The sequence below is a fragment of the Myotis nattereri genome, assembly GCF_964212035.1.
Source record: "Myotis nattereri genome assembly, chromosome: 2".
NCBI lineage: Eukaryota > Metazoa > Chordata > Mammalia > Chiroptera > Vespertilionidae > Myotis > Myotis nattereri.
In genome coordinates this window covers 166,381,337-166,396,180 of record NC_138076.1, presented here as the reverse complement: position 1 = coordinate 166,396,180, position 14,844 = coordinate 166,381,337, and the positions used below count along the sequence as shown (strand labels likewise).

The 14,844-nt window shown below is 40.0% G+C and overlaps 1 protein-coding gene across 1 annotated transcript in view; it reads right to left on the bottom strand.

Annotated features, from left to right (window-relative positions):
• Positions 1-922: 922 nt before the first annotated feature.
• RACGAP1 (Rac GTPase activating protein 1) overlaps positions 923-14,844 on the bottom strand; it is a 31,440-nt gene continuing 17,518 nt past the window's right edge. Inside the window, exons 4-17 of the mRNA XM_081084291.1 lie at positions 13,570-13,706; positions 12,551-12,620; positions 10,598-10,651; positions 9,621-9,701; positions 9,117-9,234; positions 7,759-7,889; positions 6,834-6,998; positions 5,525-5,620; positions 5,240-5,438; positions 3,929-4,034; positions 3,632-3,764; positions 3,390-3,525; positions 2,599-2,707; positions 923-2,073 (exon numbers count right to left, since the gene is read on the bottom strand). Coding sequence (XP_080940417.1) covers positions 1,998-2,073; positions 2,599-2,707; positions 3,390-3,525; positions 3,632-3,764; positions 3,929-4,034; positions 5,240-5,438; positions 5,525-5,620; positions 6,834-6,998; positions 7,759-7,889; positions 9,117-9,234; positions 9,621-9,701; positions 10,598-10,651; positions 12,551-12,620; positions 13,570-13,706 — 1,611 coding nt within the window. The 3' untranslated portion in view covers positions 923-1,997. The remainder of the gene's footprint in view (positions 2,074-2,598; positions 2,708-3,389; positions 3,526-3,631; positions 3,765-3,928; positions 4,035-5,239; positions 5,439-5,524; positions 5,621-6,833; positions 6,999-7,758; positions 7,890-9,116; positions 9,235-9,620; positions 9,702-10,597; positions 10,652-12,550; positions 12,621-13,569; positions 13,707-14,844) is intronic.

The window sequence follows — 14,844 nt, the reverse complement described above, 5'->3', positions numbered from 1 at the left end:
AAGAAGTTGAAGGTGGGTACATATTTCCCTTTGCTAATATCAGAATTATTTTCATGGTTAAGGTCTCGTGGCCTAGCCCAAAACTGAGCAACTGGCTGCCAGCGTCTGACACACAGGACCATTTTCTTTTTCGTTAATGGGCCATCAGTTCCTGCATAGGGAAGCCTTGCCTTACTAACATTCTACAATCCATTTACTTCCTCTGCATTAGTGACTTAAAATGCACCTTGGGGAGATACTACAGAACAGCAAATATGGAGCCAGGCCAACACTAGGCTTGCAGAGACATAAGAAAAATTTAAAAAAACAAAACCTAACAGGCATGTGTGTGCAAAGGCAAGGAAGGGGAGAAGAGACCCATCCTCTGTCAATTTGCTGAGGCAGATGGGTCCTGCTGTGAGAGCTGCCACCTCCTGGGAAAAAAGCCAGTAGGTTGCCTCCTCTCCCCGCAGTTACATATTAAGCCTGCAACTGTTTACGTTCAATCTCAGATACATTCTGTTCACCAGCTTCAGAGTTCTGAGTGCAGGTGCCCTCAGTTAATCATCCCAGCTCACTCCAGAGTCACTTCCAGCAGTGAAGGATGTTCCTCCCAGGCAGCCTGCCAGCCAGCCAGCCAGAGTTGTGGTTTTTAAAAATCTGCACCATTCTGGTCCCTAAAGACTTGTTTAAAGTTTGTTTGTTTTTTGTTTAAAGTAGTTTCTTCAAATTAGAGGGTAACAGTCAAAGGGATAAATCCAGGACTTCAATTTGGACAACAAAAGAGACAATGAGAAACAAAGAAACAAACTCCTGCTGGTGGTAAAGTTTGTGTGGAAAAGGGAATGGAGATGAACAGGCTCAAAACACTTAGAGGAAAAAGTATTTTCTTAAAAAAGGTGGTAAAGGTTACCTTCCAGGACAAGACAACCAAACTCATATTCACTTTGAAAAAAAACGATTTACTTTTTTCCAAATATTATTTCAAACATGTATTGTACAGACAAGGGTCAATATGTGTCATAAACATTCTATAGAAGAACGCATTTTTATAGACATTGAAAATAATTTTAATAAAAGAAAACTCATATTTATCTAGATGTAGCTATGTTACATAGGAAGATTTCAGCATCCAAAGTGCAAAGACAAAATGTGGCTTTTCTTGCCACACAAAATATTGACAATCTCCCCTGTAGCCTACTCTTAATTGTTAGTGGGATGCCAAATAGACAGCATACTGACCTCTACGGCTCCAACAGACAGGCAGGGTTCAAGAATCAGAATGAATTCACTTATAAACAAACTGGCCTCGATCCCCACCAAAGCCAAAGTCCAGCCAGAGGCCCATTAGAGATAAATACAAAAAGTGTCACTTTTACAAGGTTGTGCCACTTAATACCATTAAACCTAACCAATTCAACTTAAAGCTAAGTATACACCCATCACTAGTTCTGTCCTCACCCTATCCCATTTTTCTGAAGGCTCCATGTTATAGCTCCAGTTCATCATGGAGAAAGAGGAACATCCAAGTTCTCAGGAGCCATCCTAAATCCTCTGTCCAAATCTGTTTTCACCCTGCCCTCCCACCTCCCACTCTGAGACAAGTTAATTTTACTAAAGAGGTAGGGCTCTGTCATTGCCTCGTGGAAATAAGTTCTAAATAACACCACAGAAAGGTCATTCCACGAGCAGCATTTAGCTTTCAGCCAAAGGGATGAGGCCCTCCCCACCACAGTCCCTCCCAATCACAATGAATTTCATAATGCCCTCTACCCCTATAAAGAGCTCCCATCTAAAAGCTCCCAACGACAGCACAAGGTGTTGATGTTACATTACTTGGAGAGAAAGAGAGGAAGATATATATATAGTTTTAATAAAACCCCCATGCACAATTATACTTGATTAAAAGCCTGGAGAATGCTAAAAGTAGTAACAAGTACAGGAGGCTGCGAGCAGAGAGTACAGGTGCACCCTTCCTTTGCAGTCAGTAAATGCTGGAAGTAACAGGAGACGTGACTTCACTTGAGCATTGGAGAAGCAAAGAAGTTGCCTTGACGTCCTAGGTTTGTGGCAGACTTGCTTTTGCTTCCAAATCTGAAGAAAAAGAGAATAAGCTGGAAGTATTCTATAAAAAACAGTAAATGAACAACTATAACATGATGATGTAATCAACTAAAATTAGAAACTCCTCAAAAACTACTCTGTAGCCCTTACCGGTTTGGCTCAGTGGATAGAGCATCGGCCTGCGGACTGAAAGGTCCCAGGTTCGATTTCGGTCAAGGGCATGTACCTTGGTTGCGGGCACATCCCCAGTAGAAGGTGTGCAGGAGGCAGCTGATCAATCTTTCTCTCTCACCGATGTTTCTAACTCTTTATCCCTCTCCCTTCCTCTCTGTAAAAAATCAATAAAATATATTTTTTAAAAAAACTACTCTATAAGCTACTCAGTCATCTAAGATGAGGGGGAAAACAGTAAAGGCCTTTAGACCCTTTTAAAGAGGGATCCTTATGGCTCCAGGTTTCCCTTTAAAGTCTAGTCGCTAGCTAAGATCTAATTCAATCTTTCTTTCAATTAGCTTCAGTATGTGGGAGAGAGATCTAAGCAGGCAATCCCCATACCTGGGCGTGTTCCTGGTGAGCGTGGAGCGGACTCGCTGCGACAGGGAGCTGGAAGAAGGCGTCTTGAGAAGCTGATGCTCAGGAGTGGTCACAGGTCCCAGTAAACTCACTTCAATCACAGTTAAGCATATTTTTAAAGGGGGGAGGGGGGTAGAGGGAAGAGGAAAGCACCCATGTAGGTGGCCAGTTTTAAGCTGAAATCCCTGTGAAGTACTTAAGAACTAAGGCTAGAGACCGAGCAAAGCCCCAGAGATCATGTCTGTCATCGTGTAACACACCAGTGTATCTTTTGAACTATGCAGGCAACTGCTCAATGAATTGCTGACATTCACTTCCTGATTTAGGCCATCCTCAAACTTCAAACTTCACAAATCTAACATATGACCACTTGATTCTTACCTATATTACAAGAAATAATATGCTCCCTTATAATGAAAGAACATGTGAGGTTGCCAGTGCCACTGAGGCTGGAATGAAACCAGCCTCCTACAAACTGGCAAAGCTTTTAAGAAATCAAATGGTAAAACATATCAAGAAACATAAGGATAAATTATATATAAATTATTATTATATCTATATATTTTTTACTTTCCATATGGGTAAAGAAGAACATAAAAAAGGTGAGGAAAATCAGGATAGATCTGTATAAATTCTCCTTCAATGTTAGAATTCTCAAAATGATTTTAATTTTTATTGGAGAAGATGAATTTCAAATAACTCTAGCAAAGGCAGGGAGAGAGCCAATGACCAAAACTGGAGAGGTCTTTTAAAAAGCACAACTTGGGCCTTACCTTTAACATCTGGTGTCTGTGGTGTTGAAAAGGCATTTGAGTTTTCAATGACATGCATGGGGTCAATGTTCTCTTGTTCCACCATCATGAACTGACTCCAGTATTCCAGGGGCAATGAGAGCAAGCGTTCTACCACCTAAAAGCCACCAAATACGTTAGCAAGCTTCCAAATCTCAGGGCTTATCTCTCAGTCTCTCATATTATCCTGTCACACAAGTTCATATATAAATATGATTGCCTACCTTGGGTTGACGCTTGATGTCCTGTACCATTGTCATTGGATCTGGATTGGGCACAGCGTGGGCAACTATTGTAGGGCCAAAGACTTTAGCCAGATTGGCAATATCCATTTTAGTGTTTGGGCTCTGAGCCACTCTAAGCAAAAGAACATTAAATTAGAAGACTTGCTCCTCCACTTAAATATGGACCAAAATATACAAGTTCTACAAGAAAACAATTCACCTCCCTAACACACAAGCCACATTGTCTTCCCTTGGAAAATTCCCTAACTCCCAGAAACAACTTTCTGCTGTACTTACCTCTGCAAGTGAATCATGAGGAAAGCTAATGTGTCTCTGTTGGCCTGGGGCAGCTCACCAACAGCCTGGTACATGGCAGCTATGCTGTTGTCCTCATCTGTGATTTCTGTAAATGAAAAGAAAGTACCAAGAGGCCTAAGACTGCTTTCCCTTGACAGCAGGCGTCCAAGTTATTGACCACAAAGTCTCATCTATACAGTAAGCTTCTGAAGCTTCTGATTAGGTTCATGACTACATCAGACTCTAGGTTCATTAACAAGCAGGATACTGACCAACAGTTCAATATTAGAACTCAGAACTTTTAAAAAACCAGCTCTTGCAGTTAGGGAAAGCATGTGCAGAAAGGCAGACATACAACTGCTATGACTACAATTATCAAGAAGGTATTTGTTCATAAAACATGTTTATGGGCCTACTATGTGCCAGGTACTACTGGAGGAGTTAAAAAAGTAAATATCTACTAGGTAGTAACACATGTAATAAAATAAGAAAGGCACGAAGCTAGAAAGTAACAGGAGCTATTATTTTAGAAATGCTGGTCAGGAAAGGGGTTTCTGAGGACAAGACATTCAAAAAGAAACCTAAAAGAAATAAAGAAGCGAACCATGCACATATTATTTCTGCAACTACTGTGAAGGCCAGGAGGGTTGGTATGTTCTAAGAACTGCAAGAACTCCATTGTAACTGGAGAGGAAAAAAAGAAGGGAAGGGCATAAAAGGAAATGATATTAGATACAAAACCAGGAGCCAAATCATGTAGGGTCTTTGGGACATGCTAAGGACTGGATTTTATCCTGTGAATGAAGGGAAGCCATTGGAAGACACTGCAGACGGAAAGGACATAATGTAATTTAAAGAACCACTCTAGCTACTTTACCACAGAGGGTTAAGAGTAGAAACAGGAAAAACAGGAGGTGCTTACATCACTCCAGAGTGAGAGATGTTCAGAGTGGTAGCAGGACTGAAAATTTTCAAATGTAGCCTATAATTTACAAGAACTTCGCAGACAAGATTTGCCAGCTAATGGATTAAATGTGAAATGTGAGGAAAAGGAATTAAAGATGGTTCCAAGTTCAAAAGGCCAACCTAAAACTTGACCAAACAAAAACAAAAACCTGTTAGAGCCCTATACTGTTTAGACAGGAAGAGAACAGGCATGGGCAACATGACATAGTTATTTATCCATCAAAGTATTTGAATATCTGCTGTTTCAGGCACTTTACTAGATGGGGATAAAACTGCAAACAAAGAAAATGCAAACATTCCTGCCCCTTGTGGGACTCACACTCAAGTATTAAGATCTGCTCTTACCTGCTGCTCCCATAAAGGTCTTGTTCAGCCGAAAGGTCAGAAGGGGTTCTTTAAGGTTTCGAAGGAAGTCTTTCAGGAAGCTACAGATAGCATGGATGTCATCCACTTTGCTGAGGAGGGGTACAGTTTTCACTCTGAGAAATTTCTCTTTTAGTTCTTTTACTGTCCGGTCACAGCCTGAGACCCGATATAGGCCTGTCTATTATCGAGATGACACTCTCAGTTAAGAAGCTCCTGAGTGTTAACACAAGTAACAAACTCACCCTCCCCCAGGTTCTTGCTTACCTCGGTCAGCCCCCTCTGTTCAATCTCATTTACGCAGTGGACAATAATGGAGGGGATCATTGGAGAAGTCTGAGACACATAATCTGCCAGTATTCCCTGAAATGGGAATGTTTTAAGTTAGCGTTTTTACCACTTAGACCAGCAGATCTAGACCAGTGTGCAGAACCATCTCCCAACTAATACTCAGGCTGGGACATCATGTCTCCTTTCAATTCCTATTCCTAATGCATATATTAGAACAGAGACACTCAATTATTTTTCTTACCTCCACACCAGGACTGATTTATGGTCACAGATACCACACTCTTCATGAACAAGTAATAAAACCACTAGCTACAACTGCGTCCTTGTTTTTCTTCTACACAAGGGCATCAGAAAACAAGCAATAATGAGATTACAGGTAAGGCCTTTAATATAAACTAATTTGTTGCTTTTAAAAAAGAAAACCTTTTAAATTATTCTTAGTAAGGAAAATAAACACAACTCAATTGCTTGTGATACAACCCTACCTTTAAGGGAGAACTCCATGGTGCAGAATACAGAAAATTTGTTAGAAAAAAAAATCTTTTCACAGATAAGAATTCTTAAAATTAGGGAAAAACATTTGATTTGCTGGGGGCTGGGTAGTAGCTTAGTCATTTTGCTTTGTTTCTTGCTAATGTTGCTTGTACAATAAATACTTTCTTAATGGATTGAATCAATTTTTAGAAATAAGCAACCTAATCTTAATAGCCTTGTATGGAATATCTCTAACGTAAGAAAGAGAAAAGATATTCACAGATAAATTTATATGTTGTCTGGGATTTGATTCAAAATAATTCATTGGACAGGGCCAGGAGGGAGAGATAGGAATATTGATAAAGCAAGACTGGACATGAATTAGTAATTGTGGAAATTGAGTGATAAAAACCTGGAATTAGTTATATTAATCTCTCTACTTTTGTATGTTTCAAATTTTACAAAATAGGATAGGATGGGGAAGGGGGGGTAAGGAAGAGGAAAGAAGATGAGAAAAGAAAGGGGAGGAAGGAAAGGAGAGAATGGAAACAAGGAAGAGAGGGAGGAAGTGTGAGGAGAGAAAAAGGGAAGGGAGGGCGAGTGGGAGGGCAGGTAAGGGAAGAGGAGTTTTGGTCTAGAAAGGTTATAAAACAGACTAAACCATACAGGACTCGACTACAAGTTAATGTTTTATAATTTGTATTCATTACTCGTGGAAAACATACTTGGCATCATTAATTATAGAACAAAACTGACATTCAGCTGTGGAAAAGCTAAGAAGCCCTAACACAATGCTTCCCATAGGCCATACCTCTCCAATCTTAACAGGTGTCCCTATCAGGGTAGGAATGCAGGGAAGGGGACAGCGGTCCCGACATTCTGGATGAGAGACGACACGACAGTCTCGACACTTAAGAGACAGCTTGCCAAATTTTATCCGCTTTCCACATGGAACACAAGATTCGGGTTTAATAACCTGAGGAGGATGAAATGGGGCAGAAGGAACAGAGTGGTACGAATTAGGAAATTATCAACATTATCAACCACTTTAAGCACTTAGCCTGTGCTGAACAGCTTTCTAGTCCTTTTTTACACTTATCTGTTTGTGTAATTCTCACAATAATCCTATAAAATAGGTTGTGTTTTTGTTTAAGGAAACAGATGCAAAAAGAGGCTAAGTAACTTGCATAAAGTCATCCCACTGGAAGGAAACAGTGAGTGTACAACAGTGGAAAGAATCTGTTTACAAGGAGTCAGAAAACCTCCATGTTAACTATGCCACTTACTGTCATGTAGCTCAAACAAGTCAGTTAACTCCTCTGAGCCTGTCAGTTTGCTTGGGTTTTTATGAGGAAATCATATGGGACAAAGTTAAATTGTGCTATTATTTAAAAGCAAAAAACAAATATATATCACTAAGAAGCACAAAATGCTTCTGAAAAGTTGCTTTCTTCGAATTTTGTGTTCCTCCCAGAATGGAAAGCTACACACTTTTTGTAATTCAGCAGTGACCCTTGCATAGAGGGACTGGAAGGAGGAAGGAAATTCATCATTTAACTTTATAATGTTAGAGCAGCAGTCACCAACCAGTGGTCCACGGGCCACTGGTGGTCCATGAGGTCTGAAAGGTTGGCGACCACTGTGTTAGAGTACTGAAATTTGTTCCTGGTATATATTACTCTCACAATTAAAAAATTAAGGGTGCCCCCAAAAAGGAGGAGCAATCAGAGATTTACCGTCTTAGAGACAAAGTCGTGCAGACGCATCCCCCCGCTACTCTGCGGAGTGCTGGAACCGTCTGTCTCAGTTCTTGGCTCTAGCGGCCTGCTGCTCAAGGTAGAGTCACTATTCCAAGGCTGTAAAGTACCTAGAAAGCAAGCAGCTTTAACCTTAAGTATTTTGTTACTTCTGAATTTTAACCGAAATTTCAATATAATCTATAATAATAAAAGGGTAATATGCTAATTAGACCGGATGTCTTCCAGACATCATTCCGGACGTCCTTCCTGACAAAGCCGGTGCTGGATGGAAGCCAGCCTTGGTCCCGAGTGCCTGCGGGTGGCCTGAGGGAAGCCAGCCGGGGTCCCTGGTGCCTACAGGCGGCCAGAGGAGGGAAGCCAACCCGGTCCTGGGTACCTGCCGGAGGCCTGAGGAGGAAAGCCAGTGCTGGCAGTCGGGAGAAGGAAGGCCTACTCTTGCACGAATTTTCATGCATTGGGCCTCTAGTTGATAGATAACCAGTAATCTGTAACCATAATCAGAAGTGAATAGCCTTTTATTTCATTGCTGGCTGGTGTGGCTCAGCTGATTGGAGCGACATCCCATCACCAGCAGTTCTCAACCTGTGAATCGCGACCCCTTTGGCGGTCGAACAACCCTTTCACAGGGGTCGCCTAAGACCATCCTGCATATCCGATATTTACATTACGATTCATAACAGTAGCAACATTACAGTTATGAAGTAGCAACGAAAATAATTTTATGGTTGGGTCACAACATGAGGAACTGTATTTAAAGGGTCAGAAGGTTGAGAACCACTGCCATACACCAAAAGATTGTGGGTTTGATTCCCAGCAGGAGACATACCTAGGTTGCAGGTTCAATTCCCCAGTCGGGAGGCAACCTAGTGATATTTCTCTCTCACAATGATGTTTCTTTTTCTTCTTCCTCTCTCTCTCTCCCAACTTCCTCTCTCTAAAAAAAAAAAAAAGAAAAAAAAAAAGAAAAAAAAAGTGAGCCCTGGCTGGTGTTCTCAGTGGTTAGAGTGCTGGCCCACGAACTGAAGTACCCGGGTTGCAGGTTCCCCCATCCAGTTGGGGCACAAGCAGGAGGCAACCAATTGATGTGTCTCTCACATCAATGTTTCTCTCTCTCTCCTCTTTTCCCCTCCCAGTTGGTCCCTTTCACACTCTCTAAAAATCAATGGGAAAAATATCCTCCAGTGAGGATTAACACACAAAAAAAGAAGTGAATATAACGGCCTCACACACACTATCAAGAATTAACAAGTTATGCACTAATGGCATAGGCCAGGCTAGCAATCTAAGGTAGAGCTTGATACAGTGCTCTGGCCATCACCCACAACCCAGAGGACCTGTTTTCCTTCGACTTCTTGTCCAATATGGAACAGTTTCAATAGTGGATGTAGCTTCAATGGGCCCGCCATCACTGGGAACAGTCACTGTAGTTTTTGCAACTATGGATTCATTCCCCTGAAACGAAATTGTAATGAGGGAAGGACGAACATTTAAATCTAATTTCCCCTCCACTATAGGGTTTTGGAATGCTTGAAAAATTCCTGAGTCTTTGTCAGGACTTAAGGCCCAAATCACTATTAAGTCAAAATCTCATCCTTTAGGACAGAAATATAGGCCACGAGGGTATAAATACAAACAGCTAAGAATCAAGCATAAAACTGACAGCTGTTTATTTAATCAGACTGATTCCATTCATATGGATAAGGATCCTATTACATAAAAATACCCTCATCAACATCTCAAAATAACACTTGCAATGTTGACTCAGAATTTTTAATGTTTGGGGCTACTAATCTTTGATGTGTTCAAGACCACAATTGTCTTGGCCTGACTATTCTTACCTGGTCTGCTGTAGAGCCAATGGAACGAGTTTTCTTTATAGGTCCCGGGGGGCCATCAACGAACTGTCGGCTATTGGAGCGCTAGACAGGGGGCAAACACTATTAACTTTAGTGCCAAGCAGATCTGAAGCACAGAAGATAAACTTATTCCATTAGACAACTTGGATCCAAGTCCTAGGATCCAAGGCTATGGTAAATAACAAACAATGTGCTTTCTCTGCCTATTTCCACATGAAGCTTAAGTTGTACCAACACAAAAATGTCTTCCCTTGAGAAACAAGCAAGCTTTGGAAAAATTTAGATGACAGCACCAGACAACGTAGAGCTGTAATCCTATCTAAGGACACAAAGTCTTTGGAAACATATTAAGCACCCTAAATAAGCACGCACAGACAGATCTCTGCTTATTCCATTATACACACATTTCATCTGAAGCTTTTATTAGAGCACAAAAGTCCTGCATAAAAAGTCATATGACAACTCAAAACAAACTTAAGCATATCCTTTACCAAATGATGAATGAAGTGAGAGCAGTCCAGAATAGTAACATGGGACAGGATTCTATCCTGAGTTACAACCCCCAGCAAGGATTAGAAGGTGTTTAACAATGGCTAGAGCAACATATCAGAAATGCAGTTATGTGACAGAATTTCCAAGGAAATTCTTTTATTGTTACTTTATTTAAAAAAGAAAAGAAAAACCAAAAAAAAAAGAAAGAAAGAGATAAGGATCAAAAGAAACTGACAAACAAAACAGATCCAGTGACATGGAAGCATGCAACAGACTGAGGACTCTCAGACGGAAAGGGCTGGGGGAGGGAAGAGATCAACCAAAGAACGTATTTGCATGTATGCATAACCCATGGACAGAGACAATAGTGGGGTGAAGGCCTGGGGAGGGGTCAATAGGGAAAAAAGGGGGACATCTGTAATACTTTCAACAATAAAGATAAATTTTTTAAAAAAGAAAAAACATACCCTCTTTTCTCTCTTCTTCAGTTTGAAAGTCTTTATTACAGAAGAATCCCAATCCTGTTGACAATTACACTGTATTAATTTCTTTCTTTGGTTAGGCCTCCCCTAAACCCTGTACAAATAATTTTACAGTGAACTTTAAAGGCTTCTTGAGTCAGACTCCCTTAATTTACAATTTGAGGAAATTGGGGAGAGAACTCAAGTATTGTAGTTACAGAGCCGTAGTAAGTTAACATGTTTTCTTTCCAAAATTGAAGCTATTACAATAGAATCAGGAATCAATACCACAGAGGCAAGAAAAGGTTAAAGAATCAACTTCTGTTGTGATCATCTCCAGTGCCTGGTCCTTTGTTTCTGATTATGTTTGTAATTGGTTTTAGAACTTAGAGAATGTTAGGCACTACACACTGATTGTGTTAGATCTGATTCTTCCTCTTAAGGGACTGCTAGTGTCTAATCATATGTTCTGTACAATATAGTCACTTAAAAAGTTCTAGTTTAGGTTTTACTTCTCTCAATCATCTCTCTTTCCTGGGCCCTAAAAGATATTCACCACTGAAGATTTATTTGTCTTTTACTGTGGTCTAGCTTTCCTTTACTTATTTTAACCATATGTATTTTTAGTAGCTACCTGTGACTTCCTTATTCCTGATAATCCCTGAAAACACAAAATCCAGAAACAGTTGTATACAGCAAATTGTAGCTTAGCTACATAAATTTAATCTTTCCAATTCATGGTCAAATAATTTAGCTACTGCATGTTTGATTTAGCTTCAGTTACAACAGATAACATAGCAGAGGTCTAGCTTCAAAGTCAACAAATAGTATGTTTTAGTTTTATTATATATCCCAGACCTATTCTGTATCATTCCTTATTCCAAAAAGGTAATACCAAATATTGATATCTATAAAATGGCAATTATTTCCCTAGTCCATTGGTCGGCAAACTCATTAGTCAACAGAGCCAAACATCAACAGTATGACGACTGAAATTTCTTTTGAGAGCCAAATTTTTTAAACTTAAACTATATAGGTAGGTACAGTGTTATTAACTTAATTAGGGTACTCCTAAGGCTTAGAAAGAGCCACACTCAAGGGGCCAAAGAGCCACATGCGGCTTGAGAGCCGCAGTTTGCCGACCACGGCCCTAGTCAAACACTGAATTTGGACAGAAAATTCATAGCCCATGTAACAAGTACTTGTCACTTGTTTGGCTATCATCCGAAAACAAATCTCCAATAACCTCCTGATTTATTGTTTTGTTTGTTAAGCTTTCAGTCAGTAGAACAGGTTCCGGTTTTTGAACATCAAAGACTGAAATATCAGGAGATGACCTTTCATGCAGAAACACCATCAGAAGTTAAGAGAAGGGTGCTGCCCTACAAAAGCAGCGTAACAAAGTGTTTAGACATGCTAACCATTGTTGATCAAAGCATTATATAGTACCTGGAGGTACATTATATAGTACCTCCAGTCTTCTAGCTGAAGTTCCAGAGCACTGGTTTTCCCTCTAATTGTGAAGTAAAACTAAGTTTCCCTTTAGAACCAAACTAATTCAGAAATAAGGCACAAATCTATTCTCCCTAAGAGCAACAAATAAGCCGTGACCAAACAGCTTTGCTAAAAAAAATTTTTATTGCTAGGTAAGGTTTTAATAAGTCAAGATATAATCAATTAATACATGCAGCTCACAAATCCATTAAACAAATTTAACCTCATGTCAAATCCTGAATTCTATAGTCCCACTTCCAGAAACAAAAAATATGTAAGCAAGTCTCTTATAGTTTGTGTGGATTTATATTTTTAAATGCTACCTCAGTATCTATAACACATCAATTAATAACACAGTAATAAAGGAACTGCAAAAAAAAAAAAAAAGGAATTCCAGAAGGACAGCAGAGATATTCCTGAGGGAGCGGAAATATAAATAATACTCAGAGGGCAAATGTTCATTACCAGTGATTCATCAGTCTTGTCAAAGCTGATATCTGATAAAATGGAACCAGATTCATCAATGGTTGACAGTCTATGGAGTGAAATAATACAAATACAAAGTTAGACAAAGAAGACTATGAAAAGTAAAATCCACCAACACCCAGAACAAGTTACCTAGCAGGTCAGATAATGTCAGCAATTTCACAGCAATCCCTTCCCTTTAAAGATAACTCCAAGCATAGACCCTAGTTGTGGTGGGTTGCTTTTTATGGTTTCATGAGGAGTGTGTGCATGCAATAACAGTTGCTTTTTCAGCAAAGGCCTTATAACTACAGCTGAAAATTACAGTTAGGGGTATGGGTTCTATTCCCTACTGAGTCTGTACTACAGGCTCCTAAAAATTTACAAGGCAGAAGAGTAAAGTTTAATTTGATCCCAATTGTGGTTGCTTTCTGCAAGAGAGAGTATTAGCCAGCCTTAGCTTTTTAAGAAATTAAGCCCATACATCTTCTTAGTTATCAAGATTCCCCATAAAACAATCAGGCAACAAAATAAATACCTCTAAGAGTGCTGACCTCTCCCTACATACCGTATTGGGGGTGTTAAATTCAAAGCCTAGTTGAGACTTTTTAAAGAGAGATGCAGTGGAACCAAAATTACTATCTGGTCTTGGCTCACAGAAGACCTTTCTAAACCAGAGGAGCTACAAGAGCTCTCTGGAGAGTAAACACTAGAAGTATTGCTGAACTGCCACTTTCACCTTTTGGTTCCTTAGCAATCTTAGGATTAGTTATTGGTGTGCAATTCAGCACCAACATCAAAATTTTACCCTTGGTGAAACAACATCTTAAGGAAAGATTTAAAAAACAAAAGAAAGAGGGAGGCCCCTGTGCCTTTATTTCCCACCCACCCTTCCTCTAAGTCTTTTCTGCTTTATTCAGCACACATTCCAGAACCAGTTTATTTAAGAGTTCAGATAACAAGAACTTCTGACAGCTGTGTTGCTCGTGATCAGATAACAACAGATGCAGTTCCCCCACCTTTTGTTCCCAGCGTTGCCAATGGATGGTTGGCCTCTGTTGAGAAAAGCCAGAGCTGATTTTTGCTCCTCACTTAGTTGAATGCTGCCAGATGTGTCACACATGAGCATCTCTCGGATCAGCTGAATCTGTCTTTCCTACAGACCAAAGCAGAATAAAACATCCTAACCAACCAGGGGAGAACGCTTCACCTCAAATTTATGGGATGGGCAGACCAGAAGACATTGAAATACAGCATTATGCAAATGAGCCTTCAGGAAAGCTGTTACACCAATAGCATATTAATTCACATCAAGTCCAGATTGTGTCTCTGATTTCTGACTGGTAAAATAAACTCCATCTAGCAAATTGGGGTTTCTGCTACAAGACTTTTGGATCAAACTGCTAATCCAAGAGGACGGAGTATTACAAAATGAGAGTCCCAAAATAAATTTTGCATAGCACAAACACTTTATTGTCATTTTATCAGGACAATTATTGGCTTCTTACACAGATCAAAACAGCCACCCACCTTTCTAAATGGTGAAGCAAAATGTTATTAAATGGATACAAAGCTATGACACACTAGAACCAGATAATTTGAGCTCACTGAGGCATCTAACACTGTGCCAGGGTAGATTAGTGCCTCCTAGTAAAGGCTTTCCTTTGTACCATGACCCACCTTGGTACACCAAAATGAAAGTGTTCTATGTTAGCCACACTGCTCAACTTGTTGAATATATCTAGCTTTATCTTGAATCAGGAGCAGTTGTGAAGGAAAGGCTTAGAGTTGTCTTACGTGTATCAAAGTACTAGCTACTGATATAAGGCTGAGGATATTCTGGGTGGCATGAGAGATGGCCAATTGTCTTGTGACAGACCAAGTATGCTAGGATTTCCCTGCCCTTCCCCCTAATTATAATTCTTTAAATTCTCACTTGAAATCTGTCTATTAAGTAGTAGTTTCGAGTCGAAAAATGGAAAAAAATTTAAATTTCAACCTATGGAGAACAGGATTCCTAAGCTGCAGTTTCATTTCCAATCACAGACAAATTGTCAATGAACAGGTTGCTTTAGTTCTTTAATACGGAATAAGAAGTTGGGTATATCTGGCAAGTGGCAGCATTATCAGGCCCTGACAGTGCTCAGTTGGTCAGAGCATCATTCTGATATGCCAAGGTTGTGCATTCAATCCTGGTCAGGGCACATATTAAGAACCAACCAATGAATGCATAAGTGGAACATCAAATCAATGCTTCTCCACCTCACCTCCACTTCTCTCTCTCTAAAATATAA